The following is a 23634-nucleotide window of genomic DNA, read 5'->3' on the forward strand; positions in this document are numbered from 1 at the left end:
TCGAGTGAAAATTTTTTAACAGAGAAGCAGGGGAAAACTGTGTTTATTGTATTTTTGCCCCCAAAGTTTGGCGAAATTACAGAACAGCCGTACACTGGTGTTGGACTTTGGTTAGGGCAAAGAATCTCCCTGACAAAAAGACAAAACTTCCCTAAATTTTCAAAAATTTTAAGAACATTCCTTTAATTTTTCAAAAAGACATAAACCTTCTCATATATTTTGTAAAAACACAGATTTTTTTTTTTTATTTATGGAAGGTATGCCTTTTTTTTTTTTTTTTGAGACAAATCTCAAGAAATGTCTGAAATCTCAAGAAAAGTTCGTGCCATTTTTTAAAAATCTCATAAGAGGTCCTTAAATTTTTGAAACGGTAAGTCTTTATCTTTTTGTCAAACTTAAGGGAAGATGAGTGTCTTTTACTCTTGTGATTGTGGCGGCAAATCTTACAATTAGTTGTAGGATTGTATCACAATAAGTTCATGCTCCATGGCTTCCTAACTTTTTATTGGTCATAGATAAATAATTTGTGATTATATTGACTTAAATCAAGTTATTTAATAAAATTTAAAATAGAATGTTTAAATTTAGAATTAATAAATAAAAAAACTAATAATATAAGATTTATTTGTAAAATTATAGTTAATGAATTTAAGTTTGCATTTAAAAATAAAAAAGGAAAAGTTATAGGTTGTTTTGAATCCAAAAATAGTTGTTAGGGGGGACCAAAGTACATATATATATATATATATATATATATATATATATATATATATATAAAATAAATATTATTACAAATGTTTTAGGCTTATTGGAACTTTGAAAAAAAATATATTATTACTAATGTTTTAGGCCCTATTTGGAATTTAAAAAATATTAGGAAAAGACGAGAAATTCGAAGGAACCACTTTTTTTTTTTTTGTTTGATTATCAAGAAAGTGGAGAAAAAATTCAAAAAAAATAAAATACAGAAAATCAATGAATAAAAATGATTTTGCACATAATTAATATTTGATTTTTTAATTTTTAATTATATTAAAATAAATTTTTATTTTAAATTGTATTTACTATATAAAATATAATAGAAAATGAGTTTCCTTCCTAATTTCCTTTCATTTTCTTTCTCTAGACAAAATTTTTAATCCAAGTAGATCCTTATGTTCATACTTATTATAGTGTTCATTGAGTTTTAACTAAATATCAACTCTATTAATATGAAAAATTAACAATGAGAAAATATATTTCAACAACAGTAAAAAACAGTCAAAAATAACATTGTCAACTATTTTAAAGCACAAAGAAAATTTTCATTTAAGTCATAACTTTATTATTATTATTATTATTATTATTATTATTATTTTGAATTTATATGAGCCCTTCGAACTCCCCAAACAGTACTAAACCAGAAAAAGACATGTCTGATGACATTGTTTCCTCCTAATAAATCAACTATTGACATGAAATTGGTTCCAAACCACAAAATAAAATCACAACTGCAATATCAATATTCAATAAATATCATTCCCGTTAATCTAAGTCAAAAAGGGGACTACATTTTTAGTCTTGGAGATCTACTACAGAAGTAATTTATCTTTTGAGAAAATTAATGTAAAAGTTTAGAAAAAAAAAAAGAAGAAGAAGAACTTGCATATGATTTTCATGGACTTGGTGTATGATATGATACCTAAAAATGTTCTATGATGGGATTTATAAATGTTAGAAATACTGAACAAGTATTATTGTATTTCTTGTATGCAAGATATACATGGGTGCTTATTTATATAGAAGGCATGGAGTGTTGTACAAGTAAATAGAAGTGTCGTACAAGTAATAAGAGTGTAATTGTGATACCCCATGGATGAAAGACTAAAAAAGGATTAGATGTTACTACCCATATCAACAAGGTGCATCTTTCTTTTCGGAAGCTTTCCCATAAAAACTTCATAGTTAAGCATGCTTGACTTGGAGCAATCTTGGAGTGGGTGACCACCTGAGAAGTTTTCTCAGGAAGTGTGTGAGTGAGGACAAAACACACTGAAAAGAACACGTGTTGGTTTGTGGGGCCAGTCATTAGTCTGATAAGGCCCGCCCCCCTGTTGTCTAGTCCAAGTGAAGGAGGAGAGACATAGTGTTCCCTGACAGACCTAGGTTGGGGCGCTACAAATGGTATCAGAGCCAACACCCAGCCGGAAGTGTGATGAGATTCACATCGCTTGGGTTTGGAAATGTGGGTTCGCAACGAGGACGTTGCGTTCTATAAGTGGGGGAGAATGTGATACCCTATGAATGAAAGACTTAAAAAGGATTGGATGTTACTACCCATATCAACAAGGTGCACTTTTCTTTTCGGGAGCTTTCCCATAAAAACTCCATAGTTAAGCATGCTTGGCTTGGAGCAATCTTGGGATGGGTGACCACCTGGGAAGTTTTCTTAGGAAGTGTGTGAGTGAGGACAAAACACACTGAAAAGGATACGCGTTGGTTTGTGGAGCAAGTCATTAGTCTAATAAGGCCCGCCCCCTGTTGTCTGGTCCATGTGGAGAAGGAGAGACGCAATGCTCCCTGGCAAACCCAGGTTGGGGCGTTACAGTAGTACAAGCAGTACAAGTGCAATATAAGTAATAAGAGTATAGTACAAGTAAATAAGGGTTTTGCTCCCAAAGCCTAATATACGTTAACAGCTCCCTTCAAACTCAAGATGGATGGGAGACCAGCTTGAGGTTTTCAACCAAAGCACAATAACGTCCCTTAGGATGTGACTTGGTGAAGATATCTGTAAACTGATCTTTAAAAGAAACCGAGAAGAGGTTGAGAGCACCATGAACAAGGTGATAACGGATAAAATGACAATCAATCTCGATGTGTTTAATTCGTTTATGGAATACATCATTGTGAGCAATGTGAATGACACTTTAATTGTCACAATAAAGAGGAGTAGTAGAAGATGCGGACACACCTAAGTCCTTGAGAAGCCATTGTAGCCAAAGGAGCTCAGGTGTGGTTTCAGTAAGGGCACGATATTCTGCTTCAATATTGGAGTGGGCCACAAGGGTTTGTTTTTTACTTTGCCAAGAAATCAGAGTTGTGCCTAGAAGAAAAAAATAACTAGTGGTGGACTTGCGATCAGTGGGATCTCCTACCCAATAAGCATCAAAGAATGCATGGAGAACAAGTGGAGATTGAGTAGAGTAAAAAAGGCCATGGAAGAGAGTGCTTTTCAGATATTGAAGAATGCGCAGAATAGCAACATAGTTAGTCGAACGTGGAGTAGAAATATACTGGCTCATCTGGTGAACAACATAGGAGATGTCTAGATGAGTGATAGTGAGATAAACTAGGCTGCCAACCAAGTGTCTGTAAAAAGAGGGATTAGACAATGGTCCCCCCCCCCCCTGAGGGAGTCAGATGTGTATTAAGTTCAACTAGAGTGTCAACAGTCATGTTATTAGTGAGTCCAACTTGAGACAAGAGTTTAGATACATCTTGGCCTGATAAATGTAAAGATCATCTGTGGAATGAGTGATTTCAAGAACCAAGAAGTAGCTGAGATGACCAAGATCTTTCATCTCAAACTACTGACTGAGAAAATCCTTAAGTTCTTGAATGCCACCGAGGTCGTCACCAGTTATGATCATATCATCCACATATAGGAGAAGCAAAATGGTGCCTTTGTTAGTGTGACTAATAAATAAGGCAGAATCATAAGGACAGATAGTGTAACCCAAGTGAAAGATGGTGGAGCTTAACTTGGCAAACCAAGCTTGTGGAGCTTGTTTAAGACCGTAAAGTGCACGTCAAAGGTGACAAACCTTGTTTGGTTCAACAGAGAGATCAGGTGGAGGTTGCATATAAAATTCTTAACTTGCCATTAAGGAAGACATTTTTGACATCCATCTGAAAAAGGTCCTAGTTACTAGCAGTAGTAATAGCTAAAAGGGCACAAACAGATGAGATACGAGCAATTGGAGCAAAGGTCTTCTCATAATCAATCATGTATTCATGTGTAAAACCTTTTGCAACAAGATAAGCCTTATAGCGCTCAATGGACACATCAGAGCGAGTCTTGATCTTGTAGATTCACTTACAACCAACAACATACTGTCTAGAAGGGAGAGGAACCAAATCCCAAGTATGGTTCTTAGATAATGCATCAAGTTCCTCTTTCATTGCAATATGCCATAAAGGGTCAGTGGAGGCCTCACAATAGGTGTAAGGCTCATGTAGTGTAGCAATGACAGTGTAACAATGATAGTTAAGTAAGTGAGCGGGAATGGATCTTACCTGAGTTGAGTGATGAGGTGGAATGTCTTCTACAAGATCTTCAGGCAAAGCAGGAGCAGGGGACCCAAGCTCAGGGTTGGGTAGCCCGTAGTCGACCTATTTATCTTCTACCTATTCATGAAAAGGTGAACTGGGAAAAGGATCAAAAGTATCTGGTGGTTGGACAGAGAAGTCTATAGGAGGATCATGAGTATCTATAGAGGAAATAGGTGACTCATATGGAAAGATTTCTCACATCGAGGAGGTAGACATGAAAGAACAAAGGTGAGAGAGCTCAACAAAGGATCGGTGTTCCCAAAAGACAACATTACGGGAGACACGAAGACGATGAGAGACAGGATCATAACACCAATACCCCTTTTGAGTTTCGCCATGGCCAAGGAAACGACAAAGTCTGGATCGAGGCTCAAGTTTGTTGTGCTCATGTGGCTGAAGAAGAATGAAACAAGCAGAACCGAAGGAGCGAAGATGATGATAGTCTAGAGGTGACCCGAAAAGGCACTCATATGGAGTTTGATTTTGGATGACAGGACTGGGAATGCGATTGATAGTATGAACAACATGAAGAGCAGCTTCACCTCGAAAAGGAGCAGGAACTTCGATAGAGAGAAGGAGAGCACGAATAGTGCCATAATATGACAATGTTTTCATTTAGCTATACCATTTTTCTAAGAGGTACCTGGACAAGTTAGGTGACGTACAGTGCTGTAGGAATGCAAAATGGCTTAAAAAGCATACTGAGTATATTCAAGAGCATTATCAGATCGAAAATCTTGATACATTTGGAAAATTGTATTTCAACCATTTTTGCAAAGTTACTATAGATTGGTAGTAATTCAAAACAAGATTTAATGTGAAAAATCCAACTATAACGAGAATAATCATCCAGAAAAATAACAAAATATCAAGATCCACCAATACTAGTAGCAGGAGAAGGTCCCCAAACATTAGAATAAATTAACTCAAAAATGCTATTAGAGTTAAAAATGTAGAGTAAATAGAGAAGTGTTTCAAGTGTGTTGTGTTATCCTAGAATATAAGATGATTGTAAGACCAATTATGTTATATGGATTAAAATATCGAACAACTAAAAAAATAACATATTTAAAAAGTAAAAAGTATCAAAATGAAAATAATGAGATAAATGACTGGTATCTCTATATTATAAAAGTGAGAAGCGAGAGTTTGATGGTATAAAATTCTTTTCTGCAAATCTTTTTGCCCTGTCTAGAAGTTGTATTTTAGAACTTCCTTTTTTTTTTTCCCTATGCTACGCAGTATTTTTGAGCTTCTGTCATAATTGTATACAGATCTCCTATAACAATATTTAAATTATTTATTAAATTTCATTACTTCACTAACTACTTATTAATATTTTGTTATTCTTCAAACTACTTTCACATAACAAAACAACATTTTGAATATCACATATTTTACTACCATATCTATGCATATTTGAATGCACCATTTAAATGCATGCATTGATTTACATGTGTATAGATATTTGATCACAACATTGCATGCGTGCTCTATCATCCTAAGTTTATTATTTAAAAAATATATATAGAGTGAGATAATATGTATATGGGCGACTTCTTAAAAATATTAATTTACTAATTTACTCATTATGTGATGCCTCGATTTTTGTATAATTTTTTTTTTCAATAATAAATAAATAATTACTCGTTATCCACAACATCCACAAATCGGCCACATCAACAATCTTAATATCATTCATACGACCCGACCTGCATTGGGTACCGGGTAAAAAGTTATTTTATTATACAATCTAACATCGGAAGACAATATATACATATCAGTCAGAATACAATACCCAGAGTATCAATATACACACATACACAATACTCTCATACCCAAAAACAATACAACCCTAGGGAATCACACTTCCCTAGTCCAAACTCACCCTGTATCTCAGGGCTCCAGCTTCCTACTATCACGGAGCTCTATCACCCGGTCGGTCTCTGTTCCCTGAAAAATTTAGATAATTAGGTAAGACACATCTCAGCAAGAAGGAATAAATTATTTACAGTGTGTGGCCATATGAGTTCAATTATAATACAATTTAATTTTCAAATCATCATTTCATCTGAGAAAATACATTGATATACACATTCTTATACTCATATAGATATACACACAAGCTTTTATAAGCTTTAAAACTATTTCTTAAATTCAATAATTTCTAACACATATTTACCATGAAGTTCTTGAGAATAGGGAAGGTTACCCGCCCATACAGGTTTCTTCCCTCTACCCTAACACATTATGCAGTCAAATATGGTCACATCTGATACCTATCAGGGCACTCACCTTACTCAGTAAGCCCTTAGGCGAAGAGTTTCACTTCACTTCAATTATTTATATTATTAACTCACACGGTTCCATTTCTCAATTTTATCATTCTTTATTTCTCAATTTCCATTCTTTCTTTCATTTCTCATTTTACAATTTTATCATTCTTTCACTTTTTGTTTCCATTTTACTTTCCAACTCATGAGTATCCTCGGTATCAAATATCCACATCGCATCTGTAACTCATGGCCACCCTGAGGATCTTTCTATCCACGTCATGTTTCCCCCTATGGTCAAGGTTATGCGGCCCAAAGGCTGGATCTAACCGCGGTTGACCGACCTGGTTAGATCAAATATCATATCACATATCGCGTCTGTAGTACAACTGGCCGGCCTATAACCCTGATTCGGATTCAGGGGGCCCAACAACCCTACAAAATGACTCAGTCAACTGTCACGCCACACGCTCCAAGAGTCTGTGTGGTTGCACTAACACCACTAGCAACGGTACCGTGCTCAATATCATAACCATCCAACATGATTTACAACCACATACCCGCATTCATTATACGATATTGACATTTCATCAATCATACTCCAGTATATCACAATTCAGTTCAATATAAATATTCTTATCATTTTCTGTGTACATTTTATCATCTCGTAATAATATATATCATATTTCACGTATTTTTCACTTTTTCCCAAAATACTTATACCAACAATTTGTACAAACTCATTTCTCATGCAAATAATTTTCACTCACAAATAAATATCACATTTCATTATTTTCCAATATCAGTAATTCACAAAATCTCATTTTTCAGGCAAAACATTTCTACTCACATATGATACCATATTTCATTATTTTTCACTAATCACGTCAGTAATTTTCAATTCAATATTTTCTCAAAAATTACTCATCTTTATATTTTACACTCCAAAATATCACAATTTACAATTACTCAAATGCCACACAATTTATCTGATATTTATATCATAATAATTTTCAGACAAAATATCATATGCTCATTTTCACATATTAATTCAAATAATAATTCTTAAAACATTGCTATAATTTATTCTCCTTACCTGACTTACAGAAAGACTCGTTGACACCCAAATTCTACGCCCTTGGCGCCCAAAATTGAACTCCTGCAATTTGCATTTTTTCCAAATTAATTAACTTATTTCTCCCAAAATAATACTCAACTAACCTTCCCTAAACTCCATATACCCAAAATTATCATTTAAACTATTATTTAACACCCCAACTTAATTTTCTGAATTTTGTCTGTGAGTCCCAAAATTATACTTGCGGCGCTCACCCGGTCCCTAAATTTCAGAAATCCTACTTTAACTCCAAATGCTCAACATTTTAACATTTCTAAATTAATTCTAATTAATTAAAAATAAGCCCCTTAATAACTCCCATACCCTAAATTTGGTGTTTTACTCATGACGACCCCACGAGAATTCTGTCCTACTAGACTTGTAGAGAATCATCCCTAAATTCTCGTGGTGGTGTCCATTCGTCGATTGAGCTTATATTTTGCAAGAAATTAAAGAAAAATGAGAAATTGACTTATATTTTTGAATTAACTCAAAAATGCTACTAGAGTTAAAAGCGTAGAGTAAATAGAGAAGTGTTTCAAGTGTGTTGTGTTATTCTAGAATATAAGATGAATGTAAGACCAACTATGTTATATGGATCAAAATATTGAGCAACTAAAAAAACAACATATTTAAAAGGTAAAAAGTAACAAAATGAAAATAATGAGGTGGATGACTGATATCTCTACATTATAAAAGTGCGAAGTGAGAGTTCGTTAGTATAAAATTCTTTTGTGCAAATCTTTTTTCCTTGTCTAGAAGTTGTATTTTAGAACTTCCTTTTTTTTTTCCCCCTCTGCTACACAGTATTTTTGAGCTTCTGTCATAATAGTATACATATCTCCTATAATAATATTTAAATTATTTATTAAATTTCATTACTTCACTAAGTGCTTATTAATATTTTGTTATTCTTCAAACTACTTTCACATAACAAAACAACAGTTTGAATATCACATATTTTACTACCATATCTATGCATATTTGAATGCACCATTTAAATGCATACATTGATTTACATGTGTATAGATATTTGATCACAACATTGCATGTGTGCTCTATCATCCTAAGTTTATTATTTAAAAAAAATATATAGAGTGAGATAATATGTAATATGGGCGACTTCTTAAAAATATTAATTTACTAATTTACTCATTAGTTAAAGTTTTATTTTAATTTTAAACTCGTAGAATAAGAAAGCCTTTTAAAATAAAAAGGAAGGGAAAATGTTTATTGAAAATTACCTCCTCCCCTAAATAATAAAGTGCAGTAAATGTATTTGTTTGTATATGTGTGTGCAAGCATGAAAATTTTAATTATATGCACAAGACTAAGTGCATTCAAGACACTATTTATAAAATTGAGTATGTTGATGCATATCCAATAAAATTGAGTATTCACATTTGTGAAATAAGATCTTTCAATAATTTTTAAGAAATTCAATTTAGTTTTTACTAAGAATACAAATTTTTTTTAAAAAAAATATTGTTCTTAATTCATATTGAAAAAGATTTGACAATGGGGAAGTGCAATACTTTTTTTTTGGGGTGAAAAAAACATATAATTTTTTACTTTAAAAATTACTAAAAATGAAAAATCTATATTTTTTTAATTTTAAGAAAATTAAAATAATTATAAAATGAAAAACACATGTAAGATTTGAAAATATGAACTTGACAAGATGTTAGATTTGGATTTCTCAAAATCCAAATCCCAATTTCTATTATATTTTTGAAAAAATCTTTGAATGAAAAGATACATACTTATTGCTCCACCTTATCATATTTTATTTATTTGATTTCAAAATTAAAATGCTGGTTTGTGGTTCTAAAAATGGTTTTAAATTAATTTTCAAAATAATTTGGAAGCAAAAGATTAGATTATATTTTCAAAATCTAAGTTCAAATTCTGTTTTAAATGATTCAAAATTGTAAATGAAGAAGATATATATTATTTTTTAAACATAAAATCACTAACATTCTTAAAAAAGAAAATCATACTCTATTTTATAAAAAAAATTATATATATATACATAGTTTGCTTAAGATAACCACCAATTTTCATTTTTGAGAATATTTTTCAAATATTTTAAAAAATATTGTAAACTGATAAAATTTTCAACTTTTGATTCTAAAAATTAAATATTGATAATTCAAATTAAAATGTCCAAAATTTAAATTTTTGAATTTGTGCCATGTGATGCCATACATCGAAATTATAGAAAAGTTTTTGAATACATCTATTTTTGTAAATTATTTATGCATTATCTCTAATTTGACTAAAAAATTTTTGGGCATGTCTGCATCCATCATAATAATAATAATAATAATTAGTTTGTTTATATGCATACATATCAAGGGACAGAAATCTTACTATCTATTTTTGTAAATTATTTACACATTATCTCTGATCTGGCTAAAATCTCTTTAGGCATGTGTGCAAACTATTATGACGGTGCATAATAATAATTGGTTTGTTTGTATGTACACATGCCAAGAAATTGAATTCTTTACTAACAAATTAATATATTGAAACCTCTTTTTCAAATCCAATCAAAATCATGAGTTTCTGCAAATCAATTTTTTGAAATAGAGAAAGAAAAAAAATATGATGAACCCACGTTTAATACGAAAATGGAATTGAATCCATATTTCAACATATGGTAACCAATACAAATGAATTCATTTGCAACTAATTTTCTTAAGAGTTCATGTATGTACAAATGATATCAATTCAAATCATTATTAGTCGCAAGTATTCTTTGAATTGAAAAGAGAGTGGTATTGAGCTGGGCACGTGCAATGCACGTGAATCTCCAAATTAGACCATCAAAACACTTGTACCTACCTAGCCAGCCAAGTAACCATCAAAGCTTGAAATTCACAAACCAATGCCAAAGTGAATCTCCACCTACAAAACATAACTCCAAAGATGGATCCACACCCGGGTACTGGTTCTGTTGTTAATGCAGTCACTGGTAGTCAATATGAAGGAGGTGATGGCATGAATTACTATGCTACTGGTACAGAAATGCACGATACTGTGCATGCTGCAGTTAACAAGATGAAGATGAATGTAAAGGCTCCTGGCTGTGTTGAAAACTGTAACAAAGTACTGGGAGGTGGTAACTCTTCTAGTACTTCTTCCCCAGCTTCACGATGGAACTCCCCTGTATGAGTCACAGAGGTCAATCACTGAATAAACCTGCTGCAGATGATGGATTCACTCAGGTAAAGAGTAAGAATAAAGGAAAGATGAATAAAGTTACTTTCAAACCAGCAAGGAAGGGAGGGATATCCCTCCATCCAAACCCATGAAGATCTCATCGTGGAACATCAGGGGCTTTAACAAACCCTTTAAACAAAATGGGGTATCTGACCTCATAAGGAAGAACAGCATAGATATTATGGGTGTTTTGGAAACAAAGCTTTCGATTACCAAACTAGAAGGCCTGATGAATAAAAAATTTAGAAGCTGGAAGCAATGTAACAATTTTGATTGCCACGGTGCTGGGAGGATAGTGGTGTTTTGGAACCCTCAGAAGGTGCAGATCCAGGTAACTGCAAAGAGTGCACAGGTAATTCATTGTTATGCTAAATGTTTAGTAACTACCAATTGCTTTTATTTAAGCTTTGTGTATGGTTTTAACACTACTGTGGCTAGAAGAGCTCTATGGGAGGATTTGAATCAGAAGAGTATATCAACTTCTGAGCCTTGGATGATTTTGGGTGACTTTAATAGTATTCTATCTGTGGAGGAAAAGAGACCTGGGCTGCATGTTACAGATTATGAAACAAAGGACATCAGAGAGTGTTTTCATGTCTCTGGGCTGTCTGATCTAAGACCTTCTGGGTGCTTCTTAACATGGACAAATGGGCATGTTTGGTGCAAACTGGATAGGGCTGTGATAAATCATTTTTGGCACCAAGCTGCGTTCAGAGCACATGCTAACTTTCAGTTTACTGGGCTCATTTCTGATCATTCTGTTTGCATGGTAACTGTTTTTGAAGAAGAATGCTTAGGGAGAAGGGCTTTTAAATTCTTTAACATGTGGGCTTCACATCAGAATTTTCAGGAGTTAGTCGGAGAAGGATGGAAACTCAGCTTTCAGGGCAGTGAACAGTACTTTTTTGTTAAAAAGCTTCAAGCTCTCAAAAGGGCCCTCAAGATGCTAAATGCAGAGCATTTTTCTCACATCTCAGTGAGAGCTGAAAGAGCTAGCTCTGAATTGGTGGAATTACAACAACTTCTGCACGAATCCCCCTCAGATCATGGTTTGAAGTTAAAGCTGAATGAAAAGAGGGCTAAGGCAGCTAGACTAGCAGATGCTAATAGAATGTTTTTGGCCCAGATTGCGAAATGTAATTCTAAAAGAGTGTGACAGAAGTACTTCCTTCTTCCATGCGTTAATGAGAAGGAATACAAACAGGAACCATATATCTTCAGTTACTTTGGCTAATGGAAATCAGACTCAGTCTATTACTCAAGTTGCTGAAGAATTCCTAAGTTTTTATAAAAAGCTGCTGGGTTTGGAGGGTGATACAGCCACAGTTGATAGGCAGATTATGGCTAATCGATCAGTGCTTAATGACTCTCAAATTGCAAGTATGATGGCTCCTATTACAGAAGCTGAAATAAAGAATGCTGTGTTTAGCATTTGAAATGAAAAATCCCCAGGGCCTGATGGTTTTTCAACTTGTTTCTGCGGGTAAGGATTACACACATGCTGTGTTGGAATTTTTCTCTTCTGGGGAGATGCTCAAGCAACTTAACCACACTGTTATTGCCTTGATTCCAAAGTCTAGTCATGCTTCTTTGGTGGGTGATTATAGACCTATTTCCTGTTGTAATGTTATGTAAAAGGTAATTGCCAAGGTACTTGCTGGAAGAATTAAGCCGAGTCTTGAGTCCATTATTAATCCAGCTCAATCAGCTTTTGTGAAGCAAAGGAGCATGGTTGAGAATATTTATCTTGTGCAGGAATTGGTTAGGAAATACGCAAGGAAAAGGGTGTCTCCAAGATGCATGATGAAAATAGATCTTAAAAAGGCCTATGACTCAGTTTCTTGGAAGTTTTTGGAAGAGATGCTTATCCTACTTAATTTTGCATCGACCATGGTCAATTGGATAATGCAGTGCGTGTCTACCATGACTTACTCCATCTCCCTAAATGGGGGATTCCATGGATTCTTTAAAGGAAGAAAGGTCTCAGACAAGGTGACCCCCTCTCCCCTCTTTTGTTTGTGATTTGCCTTGAATACCTATCAAGATTGTTGAGCTCCCTTGAGGGATGTCCTGAGTTCAAATTCCACCCTAAGTGTGAGCAGTTGAAGATTTCCCACCTGCCATTTGCAGATGATTTGATTTTGTTCTCTAGAGGGGACTACACTTCTGTTAATCTCTTTATGGATTGCCTTAGAAAATTTTGTGATTCCTTGGGGTTGGAGGCCAATAGCATGAATTCAAACATGTTTCATGCTGGAGCTAAAGAATATGACTTGGAAGGGATTAAACATATAACTGGATTTTGTATTAGGGAGTTTCCATTCCAGTATCTTGGAATTCCACTGGCAGCATCTCGGTTAAACGCAGTGCACTACTCTCCACTTGTTAATAGAATTGCCAATTTATTTTCTGGATGGCCAGGTCATACTTTGTCTTATGCAGGTAAATTGGAATGAATCAATTCGGATATTCAGGGTGTGGAGAGCTTTTGGCTTTCAATCTTTCCTATTCCGAACAATGTCCTAGAGCATGTTGTGAAACTTTGTAGGACCTTTCTTTGGGGTGGTAGGAAGAAGCCACTTGTGGCATGGAAGGAGTTATGTCTCTCTAAAACTGAAGGGGGGCTGGGGTTATTTGATTTAAAAGTATGGAATAAAGCACTTCTTTCATGTGCTTTATGGAACATTCATGAAAAGAAGGATTTGTTATGGTCCAAATGGGTGCATCATTTTTACTTGAAGGGGTCTACTATATGGGAGGCCTCCTCTAAACATGAAGATTCCCCCCTTTTAAGAAGATGATTGAAATTAAAAACCAGATTTTGCAGAGATGTGGGAATCAAGTGGAAGCGGACAGATTTCTTAATGAGTGGGGGCAGAATTCCTCTTCAGCCTATGATTTCTGGAGGAACAGAGAAGTCAAAGTTCCTTGGTCCAAAGAGGTTTGGAAGAGTGGACGCACTCCTAAGTATGCCTTCACATTATAGTTTGAGACGAATTGCTCCAAAGGTGAGTCCCCACCCCAAGGAGTCTTATTACAAACTCCAAGAAAGAGTCCACCCCAAGAAAACTCCCAAAACATAATTGAACTTTGGCTCTAGGTCTATAATCCAATTCCTTATGAAATAACGAACACAACCCAGAAGACCACCATTTTGAGGTTAACCAACTGATACAATCCAACTGCAAGATCAACACAAAAACTTTTTCAAGTCCTTGAGTCTCAAGCTCAAGTCATAACTCATGTGAAAATCTTCCCGTTCATAACCAAAATCAAGTTCTCAAGCATCCAAATCTCAAAATCCAAATTGAAGCTTAGGGTTCCTAGTCTTTTCTCCTTTAAAAAACCCAATCTAAACTACAATCCATTGTAGTTACCATTCTAAAATCTATGCTCTTTGGCTCAAACTCAAACTTTCATCTAAAAGGCAGCCCCCCTAGCTCAATTGTGTTGCAAAATACTACACAACAACAACAACAAACAAGAAAGGCCCTTTGGCTACAATGACTTATGTGCCTACTAGCAACATGGCTCAAATGCCCTTTAGAAAAACTTGTCACAATGCCCTATAGAAAACTCATCCCAGTTCCTTTTGGCATGACGAGGCAACAAATGTAAATCGTGCAAAAGCGCTCTCGTCAATTCCACAATAGCTATCTCAAACTGCATTTGTTTCCATTGGAACATATCATATAAGCAACTGGAACAAACTCCAATGAGCAACATAAATGGTCCCCTTTGATTCCATACCCCACTGGGTAAATGTCACCATAGTGACCAACACAGAGTCGCACTTGTGGCTTGAGGACATCTATCCAAGATGATCACAACTCTTTTTCCTTATAGATCTAAGAATGTCACCTCCCTATATGGGTATAAATTTTTCAAATTCTGTAAAGACACCCCCGGACAAATTCCTTCAATCGTTCACTTCAACCAAATCTATTAGAGTTTCACCTCTATCTATGGAATAAGGAACCACAAAGTCTTAATGGATAAACCATCTTAGCTCCAATGCCAACCACAATAGGATGAATTCAAAGTGTGGCAACAATACTCGCATCAAGGGCACAAGGTATTCTTATCTTTGTTCCTTTTCATCAATCCTCATCCTTTATTCAAGGTACAAGGCACCATCAAGTACCTGATGCTCACAAGATATTCACTGAAGGTCAACTTTCCTTTCATTACTTGAAAAGGGTTACATGACAAGAGGGGAACACAAGAAAAGAACCTATTCAAAGATAACTTGCTCTTCCTCCACTCAATGCCACAAATCAAATACCCACAATTGAGTCAATGCCTACAGTTTCAATCTTATTCTTATTCAATATTGAGAGATCCAACTATCACGAACATGGAGTTTTCAATGGTCAAAAGGAATTACCTTTGACAAAATCTTCCTAAAGTATTAAGAAGACATGCCCATATGGTGGCAAGACTATGCCAAGTCTAGCGTAATCATACTCATCCTTATCCAAGGAAACACTCAAGTATCTAATCTAGTGGTCCAGTATCATAGCTATCACCCTTGAACCAACTAAAGTCATCACTAAGGAACCCAAACTTGAACAGTAAGGGAAATAACTCGCATCCCACCAGTACTGAGGGTAACTCTCATCCACTCAATACAGACGAGGTCTTAGATGATACCTCCTAGTTATATAGCTGGCGACTATGAAGGGCGTACACCTAAACCTCTAGGCCAGAGAGACCTACTCGATTCTTGCTCCCAAGTGGATTGTCTATGGGGCTCCCAATACCACATAGACGCCCAAGACACTCCTCGAGGATTTCAAGAGCTTATCCTTAAGCGCTTCTCAAGATTGTTGACTTTGTATCCATTAGGATACCGGGGGAGGTAGGACGCTCACCTAGTGTACCCCCAAAAGTCATTTGATCTCCAAAGTATTCTCGATCATATATGAGTAACCATAAGGAACTAATGATCATATACCATACCATTAGCATTATCTGGACCAATCACAATGTTACAAAGATATACCAAAACCATCCTTATGACAATTGTACAGTTGCATCTAGGTTAACCAACCATACCTATGACGACCCAAAAATTCATACAATTTTTTTTTTAAATTTATCCTAAAAAATATATTACTCTAATACCCCTGATAAATCCTACTGGAATACACCTATGCAGCGGAAAACATAAAACTGTATAACCATAATTACAATACCAAAATTTTGTATTTTCCCCAAAAAATATATATACATAAATACACAACCCCCAACAACAACTACCAAGACTACTGAAATCTACCCAAAAATACATCTCCCTGAAAACACTTACCCTATAGACAAGGCAGTGCAAACGACCTCTCTATCTCCAAGCCTGATCTGCTCGTCTAGTTAGATCACCTGAAAAATGTTAAGTTACTGAGAAGAGACAACTCTCAGTAAGACGAAATATGCTATTATCAGTGTGTGGCAACTGAGTTTACATAAATAATATACTGATAAGTAATTGAAACTGGGATAACATGTAAAATAAAATACTGTGTAACTCACACTTATGTGGTTTAAAATACAGCTATTACTGAACTTACTATTTAATCATACTTAAATAATCTATAGGTCTGTCTGCTGATTTCTGTAAATCTATATATATAACTATGAAAACATCCCTGGATGGCTGTATGTCATGATTTAACCTCTCATGACAGAGTTGTGTGGCTCGTAAGCGGGACTTAACACTAGTTGGCATAACAAGATAAGTCAACTAAACCTCGATCATCAGACCGGCCGCCTCAACCTAGATTACTAGGGAGGCTGCAATCCCTCTAAGGCACGGTAACTGATACCTCCTTCGTCAAACCAGCCACCTTGACCTAGAATACTAGGGAGCCTGCAATCCCTCCTAAGGCACGGTTGACTACTCATAAATTCACACACTATCTAAGATATGTGATTGCACTCTGATCTGAATTAGCTACAATACCATGCTCTGAATACTAATATGAATTTGATCCATCAGGGTCTGATACTGTATAATACTTATATATATAATTATCTTACTGTTTTACCATGATTTCATACAATTGAAATAACCATAACGTTGTATAAACTGATCTGAATAAACTATAATAACTGAATATCTGAGATATCTGAATAACTGAATTATCTGAATAACTGAAATATTTTATTAACTGAAATAACTGAATGTAATGGTTATGAAATCTGCATATCATGGTATTTTGAAAATGCTATAAAATCTAAGTTTTTGTACGTATACTGTAAATCATGGTATTCTGAAAACTGTATAAACTTTGTACTGATCTAATATTAACTCATGCCACACAACTAAATAAATGAATACCCCTGTACTGAAATGTATTTACTAATACTAAAAGTAATTTATAATCTGTAAAATTTTCCTTGAAACATATATATTTTACTGATAAAATTCCTAAAATTACTAGCATAGCATATTTCCCTTACCTAACTGGCTAGGAGATTTGACTCCAATTTTATCCCTACGTCCACAGCATACCGAACACAAAATCCTGAAATATATATGTATATTTTCCTAATTCAGTCAACTCAAAGGACAATAACTATACTCATATTTTTCCCAAGCTCATATATCCATAAAATTCTAAATATTAATTCATTTATCAACATTACTTGAGTTCCTGGAAGAATACCTACAGGAATCCTCAACCCATGCTTGTGGTGTTTGGAAACCCAAACCCTGAAATTACAACACCCTAGTTTAATCAACTCAAATACCAGTATATTTTCATCTAATACAAAATTTGGGTTCAGAAAAGCCTGAGAACTATAAAAACCCTACTTACCTTGATTTTGGGATGATGCCTAAACTTCTCAAATCAAAATTTCGCTCTGACTAAGTTGTAGAGAATCTCCCCAGGAACATTGTGGTAGCTTCTAATCGTCGAACTAGGGGAAAACGAGGCCAGAATCTTAGAGAGAAGGCAGGGAACCCGAATTCTAGAGAGAGAAAATGAGAAAGTGACTGATTCCTTCGCTGAAAACCCAATTTCCACGTATTTATAGGTAACGACACGTGGCTTCGTCAATGAGCCACGTGTACTCGTCGACGAAGGAAAAGAACTCGTCGACGAACCAATGGGTTTGAATTACCCCCCCCTCGGTATCTCTTTGTCGACGAAGCACTGAACTTCGTCCACCAAATCCCACAGGGAGTTCGTTGACAAACCCTGCTTTGTCCTTTTAAAATTTTCCTTCTCTCTATCATTTAATAATTATAATTTCCGAGTCTCTACAATACCTCTACTAAGACCTTAACACTATGCTATTGGTTGTCAAAAGTCAAATTTTGAAGGAAAATTATTTATAACTTGCAAATTGTTGATAGGGAGAAGTCTATGTGTTGACATCAAAATTGGTCTAAGAGAAACTTTACCTTCGCAATCATGAAAGTGAAAAAACAAAAAATATGCTAGGGAGGCCCAAAATGGCTTATATGAAACCTTTTTTAATACTTAATTTTCCTCTTCATATGAAATATATAAATCAGATGATTTTAAATAGAAGAAGATCATGCAATGAGTAGTTTGAAAGTGAGAGAGAGAGAGAGAGAGAGAGAGAGAGAAATAAAACTCTCATTAATGGCAACACAAGTTATTTTCTCTTCATTAATGACTTTCACTTTTAGGGCACAAGTGATTTTAATCTTGCACAAAAAACTTTGATTTGCATAATAGATTTTTTTTTTTTCAATACTGCCTTTCTGGTCCTAGACTCCTACTCCACACTCCTTCACTACCTCTCAAGATTGCATATGCATGCTTAAATAAGAAAAATGTCGCTCTCTCTTCAAACTATAGCTTATTGACTTTCGATGCTGGCATTTTATGTGCATCTTATATACCGAATGTCATCTTAAAGAAATAAAAACATCTAAATTGTCAAACCATAAAATCTCTAATGTTCAATTTTTTTGACAATGAAAGAAGAAAATATAAGATAAAAAATAGATTACTTATTATTGTTTAGTCCAAACTCACTTTCCTTGTTCTCTAGTAGTTTAGGAGAAACAAAAGTTCTTAAAAAAAAAAAGACGCATTTTAACATTCACATTATATACATTAGGTCAAATGTTGATAAATAACATACTCCAAAAGAGAATCTCTCGAATCAAGTTGGAATTGGAGATACAAAGATAAAAGTTATTCATGTTTCTTTTTATTCGTTCATGTTGGAAATATAGATTTCATGGTTTAAATTTAAATTTGTCTAGATTTTAATAGAATTTAATATGATTTTATATTATATTTTATACAAATTCACACAAACTAATTTATGAAATACATCAATTTCAAACTCCCTGTTTTCAAATTGGTCCAAATTGTTCTATTGAGGAAACAAATGCAGGTGAAAGACACGAGATCTTTCTTATAATCACAGCTATACAGAATTTGAAAACTAGGCATGGATGTACAAGTGTACCAAGATTGAAAACAACTCCAATCTCCAGCCCCAGAAACCGTTTTGGTTACATTTGGAGTCCCCAAATTTGAATAGAAATGGGAATGAAATAAAAATAATATAAGAATATAATAATTTACTAGAGAGCCATCAGTGTAAAAATTTATGTCATTTTACCAATCATTTAGAGGAGAATAGAGATCAATATTTTTATACTAAAATTTTAAAATAATCATTGTTTCTTTATTTCATGTTATGAATTAATAAAAAACTTTGCAATGGCATTTGTTTTATGACAATATTTTTTTTCGTATGTTATTAAATTCCTATATTATGAATGGACATTTCATGAACACAGCTTAATTTTTCTTCTAATATTTTCCAGGAGGCAATTAATAGGATAATTATAGCGGATAAAAACATATCTTGAGTAAAGAAATGAAACCATTTGCACTTTGAAAAATTAAAATTTTAAAAATAGGAATTGGTTTCTAAAAACCAGAGACCACGCTGACCTCTTTTACCACTAGAAAGATAAAATTTAAGCAACCCCAATCTACCTCTAAAACACCAAGCAGAACAATCCTGTCAAATAATTACACCGAGTGGAGCATAGTGTTTTAAAGTTCAACGCTAAAACACCATCCCCTTTGCTCCAAAATGTTTGAAAGAAAAGGTACAGTTGAACATTTTGATAAAAAATAAATAAATGAAAATGTAAAGCCCATGTATGTAGATAATACCCTTGGCATTCAATCCTAACTGAGGCTGAGGATTTATTACTGTAGAAAATGCCAAAAATCAATGAATGCTGGAACTCCAAAGTTGCCCACAAGGCCAATCAATTTTCAAGTATCACAAAGTATCATGAACTTGTATCAAAGGGTGACGTGAAAATTTTTGAGACATAATGGAACCCCCCCAAATTGGCAAAACTGCTGCCAATAAAATCAAATGCAAGATTATCAAATAAAGGACACCATCAACTTCTCACCTACAGCAGAAATAAGCATTCTTTGTACAGGAATTTATATACAGAAATAAATCAATATTATTTGGAAAATATAAAAATATTGAAATGCCTTGTAAACTCACTCCTATCCTTCCTACTCAAATATAGTGTTCTGCAGACGCAGGAGCATCATGGAGGCAGCACAGTTCTCTGCGTCTTTAATCCTTGACCTTGCATCTCCTATTATAACCAATATGCCACTTGTAGTTTCCATTTCAACAGCACAAACAAATCTCTTGTCGTGGGCAGGTCCAAATTCCTCTTCAACCCTGCAAGTTCGATCCAAACAAAAAGAAAAACAGGAATAAAAAAACACTTTGGGATAGGAATTGAGATACATCAAAAGCCTAATTTAAAGGCAGAGCAGATAACAGATATAAAGGCATGTGTTGTGCTAAGTTGCTGAATTGTTTGTTATTTCAACTGATCCCAAGCATCATATCTCCAATTGTGCACTTCATCTCCAGGTAAAGCTTGAAAATATCAGTATAGCTCAATATGTGCTAGAAAACTGTCCAATAATTGTACATACAAAATAAAGATTTTCTAGTACATGGAATGAGAGGCCAAGCAGACTAAAAGCTTAAATATCAAAGAAAACTTCCAAAATCCCAGATAAGAAAGAGACAAAGCAAAGATGGAAATTTCACATGAAAAGGTTTTAGAGAACTGCAAGGAAGTTAGGTCCATGCCTCACATAAATCACACATTCAACTGCCTATCAAATGTTTTGGGCAATAATAAGGTAAAAGTTCATGAAAATGGAAAAGAGGCTTGGAAGTGGACTGTATTTGTACGTTTGTCTAATTGATGCCCAAGCAAAGTAAAAGCTAAGGAGAGCTGTTTGGTATCACTGTTAAAAAGTCATACAAACAAAAATAAAAAACAAAAGCTATAAACCAAAACAAAAACTAAAATTAAAAAACAAACAGCTTGTTTGGTTAATATCTCTAAAATTAAAACAAATGAAAACTTGATCAAATAAATGGTCATTCTTGCCCTTAAATCAAATAAAAATTATAAAATATGATTAAAATAATAAAAGTACAAAGTAACATAAATTAAAATACTTCAATAAAAATAAAAGTTACTATAATTATTTTTCAAAATTAATTTTACAAGAACAATCTTATCGTACATGACAATTGAAATACAATAAAATATTTTATAAATGGCTTTTAATATTTTTTCTAATATTTTTGAAAATTTATGGGTACTTTTCATTTTAGTTATATTTAAAATTCATACAATCATTTTATTTTTGTTTTAATTAAAAAGTATGGATAAAATGAATGACTTAATTCAATAACATCAATCTTGGATATAAAACATGAAGTTGTCAAAACACCTGAAAACCATAAAATATGGTTTTCAGCTTTTTCACAAACAGCTGAAAACTGTCTATAAAAACAAAAAACTGACAACGTAAACAAATGCGTTTTCTTAATATATTTCTTCACTATACAGAAACGAAAACAAAAAATAAGCAATAACAACAATGCAAAACAGACCCTAAAAAGTTCAAAGCTACTTTCAATTGAATGGAATAATAAGGAAAGAATTTAATGAACCAAAGGGGTACAACACTCATGGCCCAATTGGTTACATGTTCAACACCCATGAGATGTATTGGCATGTACTAACTACTACGGGAAGACATCGAAAGATGCAATCATAGTCTAGTTTGGAAGAGAATGTACTTTTGTCTTGTTTATAACTGAGAAAGCTAAAATAATAAGATTAGAGGATTCTTGTTCAATTAATTTAGCAGTACATTTTAGATGGTTGCAAATATTAAATTGTACATTAAATAATTGCAAATGATTAAAAAATGAAATTAATAGTGTCTTTGCTTTAATTAAAGTGTACATTGGATTAGCTTTTGGACGAGTCATGATCAATTTTAGAATAAAAGATTTACATGTAATTTTTAGATTTTTAAAGTGAATTAGTGCCATTTTATAGCTATGCCAAAGAGGCACTAAATCCATGCCTTTATTAATAAGAGGAAGATCATGGATTGCAACCCTTTTCCGCTTAATGTAGTAAAATGATATGGTGTCTTCAGTATGAGAACGAAAAACTTGCCAACTTTGGTGTGAGCAAGAGATAGTAAGCATGTGTGCTCTCTCTATCTCTCTCTCTCATATGCACACATTCTCATGCACCCAAACACATGCACATAGGCAAGACTTAGTTTATTCAGCTCAAACATGCATATGAGCTTCGCTGCAAACATTTTGACCTTACATGCACAGCTCTGTGCTATACCTACAATATGCTTTTCTTACTCATTCTCCCTTGCTTCCTTGCCATGCTTCTCGCTTCTCCCTCCCTTTGAATGTTTATGATGGCAAAAAATGCATAGCAGCCTTTCCTTGAACCAGGAACACCAATTACTAGATATAACTTTTTTATTCATGACAAATTTGCTACAAATTAATTTCAGCATGCATAGAACACAATACAACACAGAACATCAATGAGACAGCATAAACAACAACAACAAAAACAACTAGCCCTCCATTTGGGGTCATGACGTGAGACAAGCAACACAAGTTTAATTCTGATTTGAATCTAAATGAAATTGATACATAGGGCCCTTTTACGAGCTTACTAATGCTGCACAACTAGTATCACTGTAAAATATTATGAAAAAGAAAACATAAATGAAAATTAAAACTAGATACAAAAACTAAAAACTGCTTGAGTTAATATTTTCAAAACTAAATCAAACAAAAAACTTAATTGAAATGCTCATTTTTGCCTTTGAATCAAATAAGAAGAAACAATATGATTAAAATAATAAAAATACAAAAAGAATACAAATTTTAAAAGTATTATAAAAAATTACTTAATTATTATACTTCAAAACTTACTTTCCAAAGCTATAAGAACAACCTTTTTGCACATGACAATAAGAAACTAAAAAAAATATTTTTCAAATGATGTATTACTTTCTTTTTTCAAAATTTCAGAAATTTTATGGATATTTTTATTTTAATTATGTTTTAAATTCACAAGGCCATTTTATTTTAGTTTTAGTTAAAAACTATGTATAAAGGAATGACTTAACTTACAAAAGTTAATTTTGCATATTAAAGTATTTTGGCAACTTGTTACCAAAACAACTAAAAACCCTTTTTTTTTTTTAAAACTGAAAACTAACAACAAAAATAGAAAACTTGCAATGTAAACAATTTTGACTCGATAGATAGAAACAAAAACAAAAAATAAATAAAAAACAGACAACATAAATG

General features: G+C 33.7%; 1 protein-coding gene across 4 annotated transcripts in view; it reads right to left on the reverse strand.

The window, feature by feature from the left end:
• Positions 1-5993: 5993 nt before the first annotated feature.
• LOC131154256 (ribonuclease 3-like protein 2) overlaps positions 5994-23634 on the reverse strand; it is a 48235-nt gene continuing 30594 nt past the window's right edge. The window contains exons 4-7 of one of the 4 annotated variants that reach the window (XR_009136398.1): positions 20458-20643; positions 17595-17641; positions 17389-17453; positions 5994-6267 (exon numbers count right to left, since the gene is read on the reverse strand). Coding sequence is in view for 3 of the 4 variants with exons in the window: in XM_058106913.1 (XP_057962896.1) it covers positions 20469-20643 (175 nt within the window). In the remaining variant the exon portion in view is untranslated. Of the gene's footprint in view, positions 6268-10665; positions 10874-16013; positions 16309-17388; positions 17454-17594; positions 17642-20207; positions 20644-23634 lie in introns of those variants that run through there. The other 3 variants (XM_058106913.1, XM_058106912.1, XM_058106911.1) reach the window with 3 other exon arrangements.

Source organism: Malania oleifera, chromosome 4, assembly GCF_029873635.1.
Source record: "Malania oleifera isolate guangnan ecotype guangnan chromosome 4, ASM2987363v1, whole genome shotgun sequence".
In the NCBI taxonomy this organism is placed as follows: Eukaryota; Viridiplantae; Streptophyta; class Magnoliopsida; order Santalales; family Ximeniaceae; genus Malania; species Malania oleifera.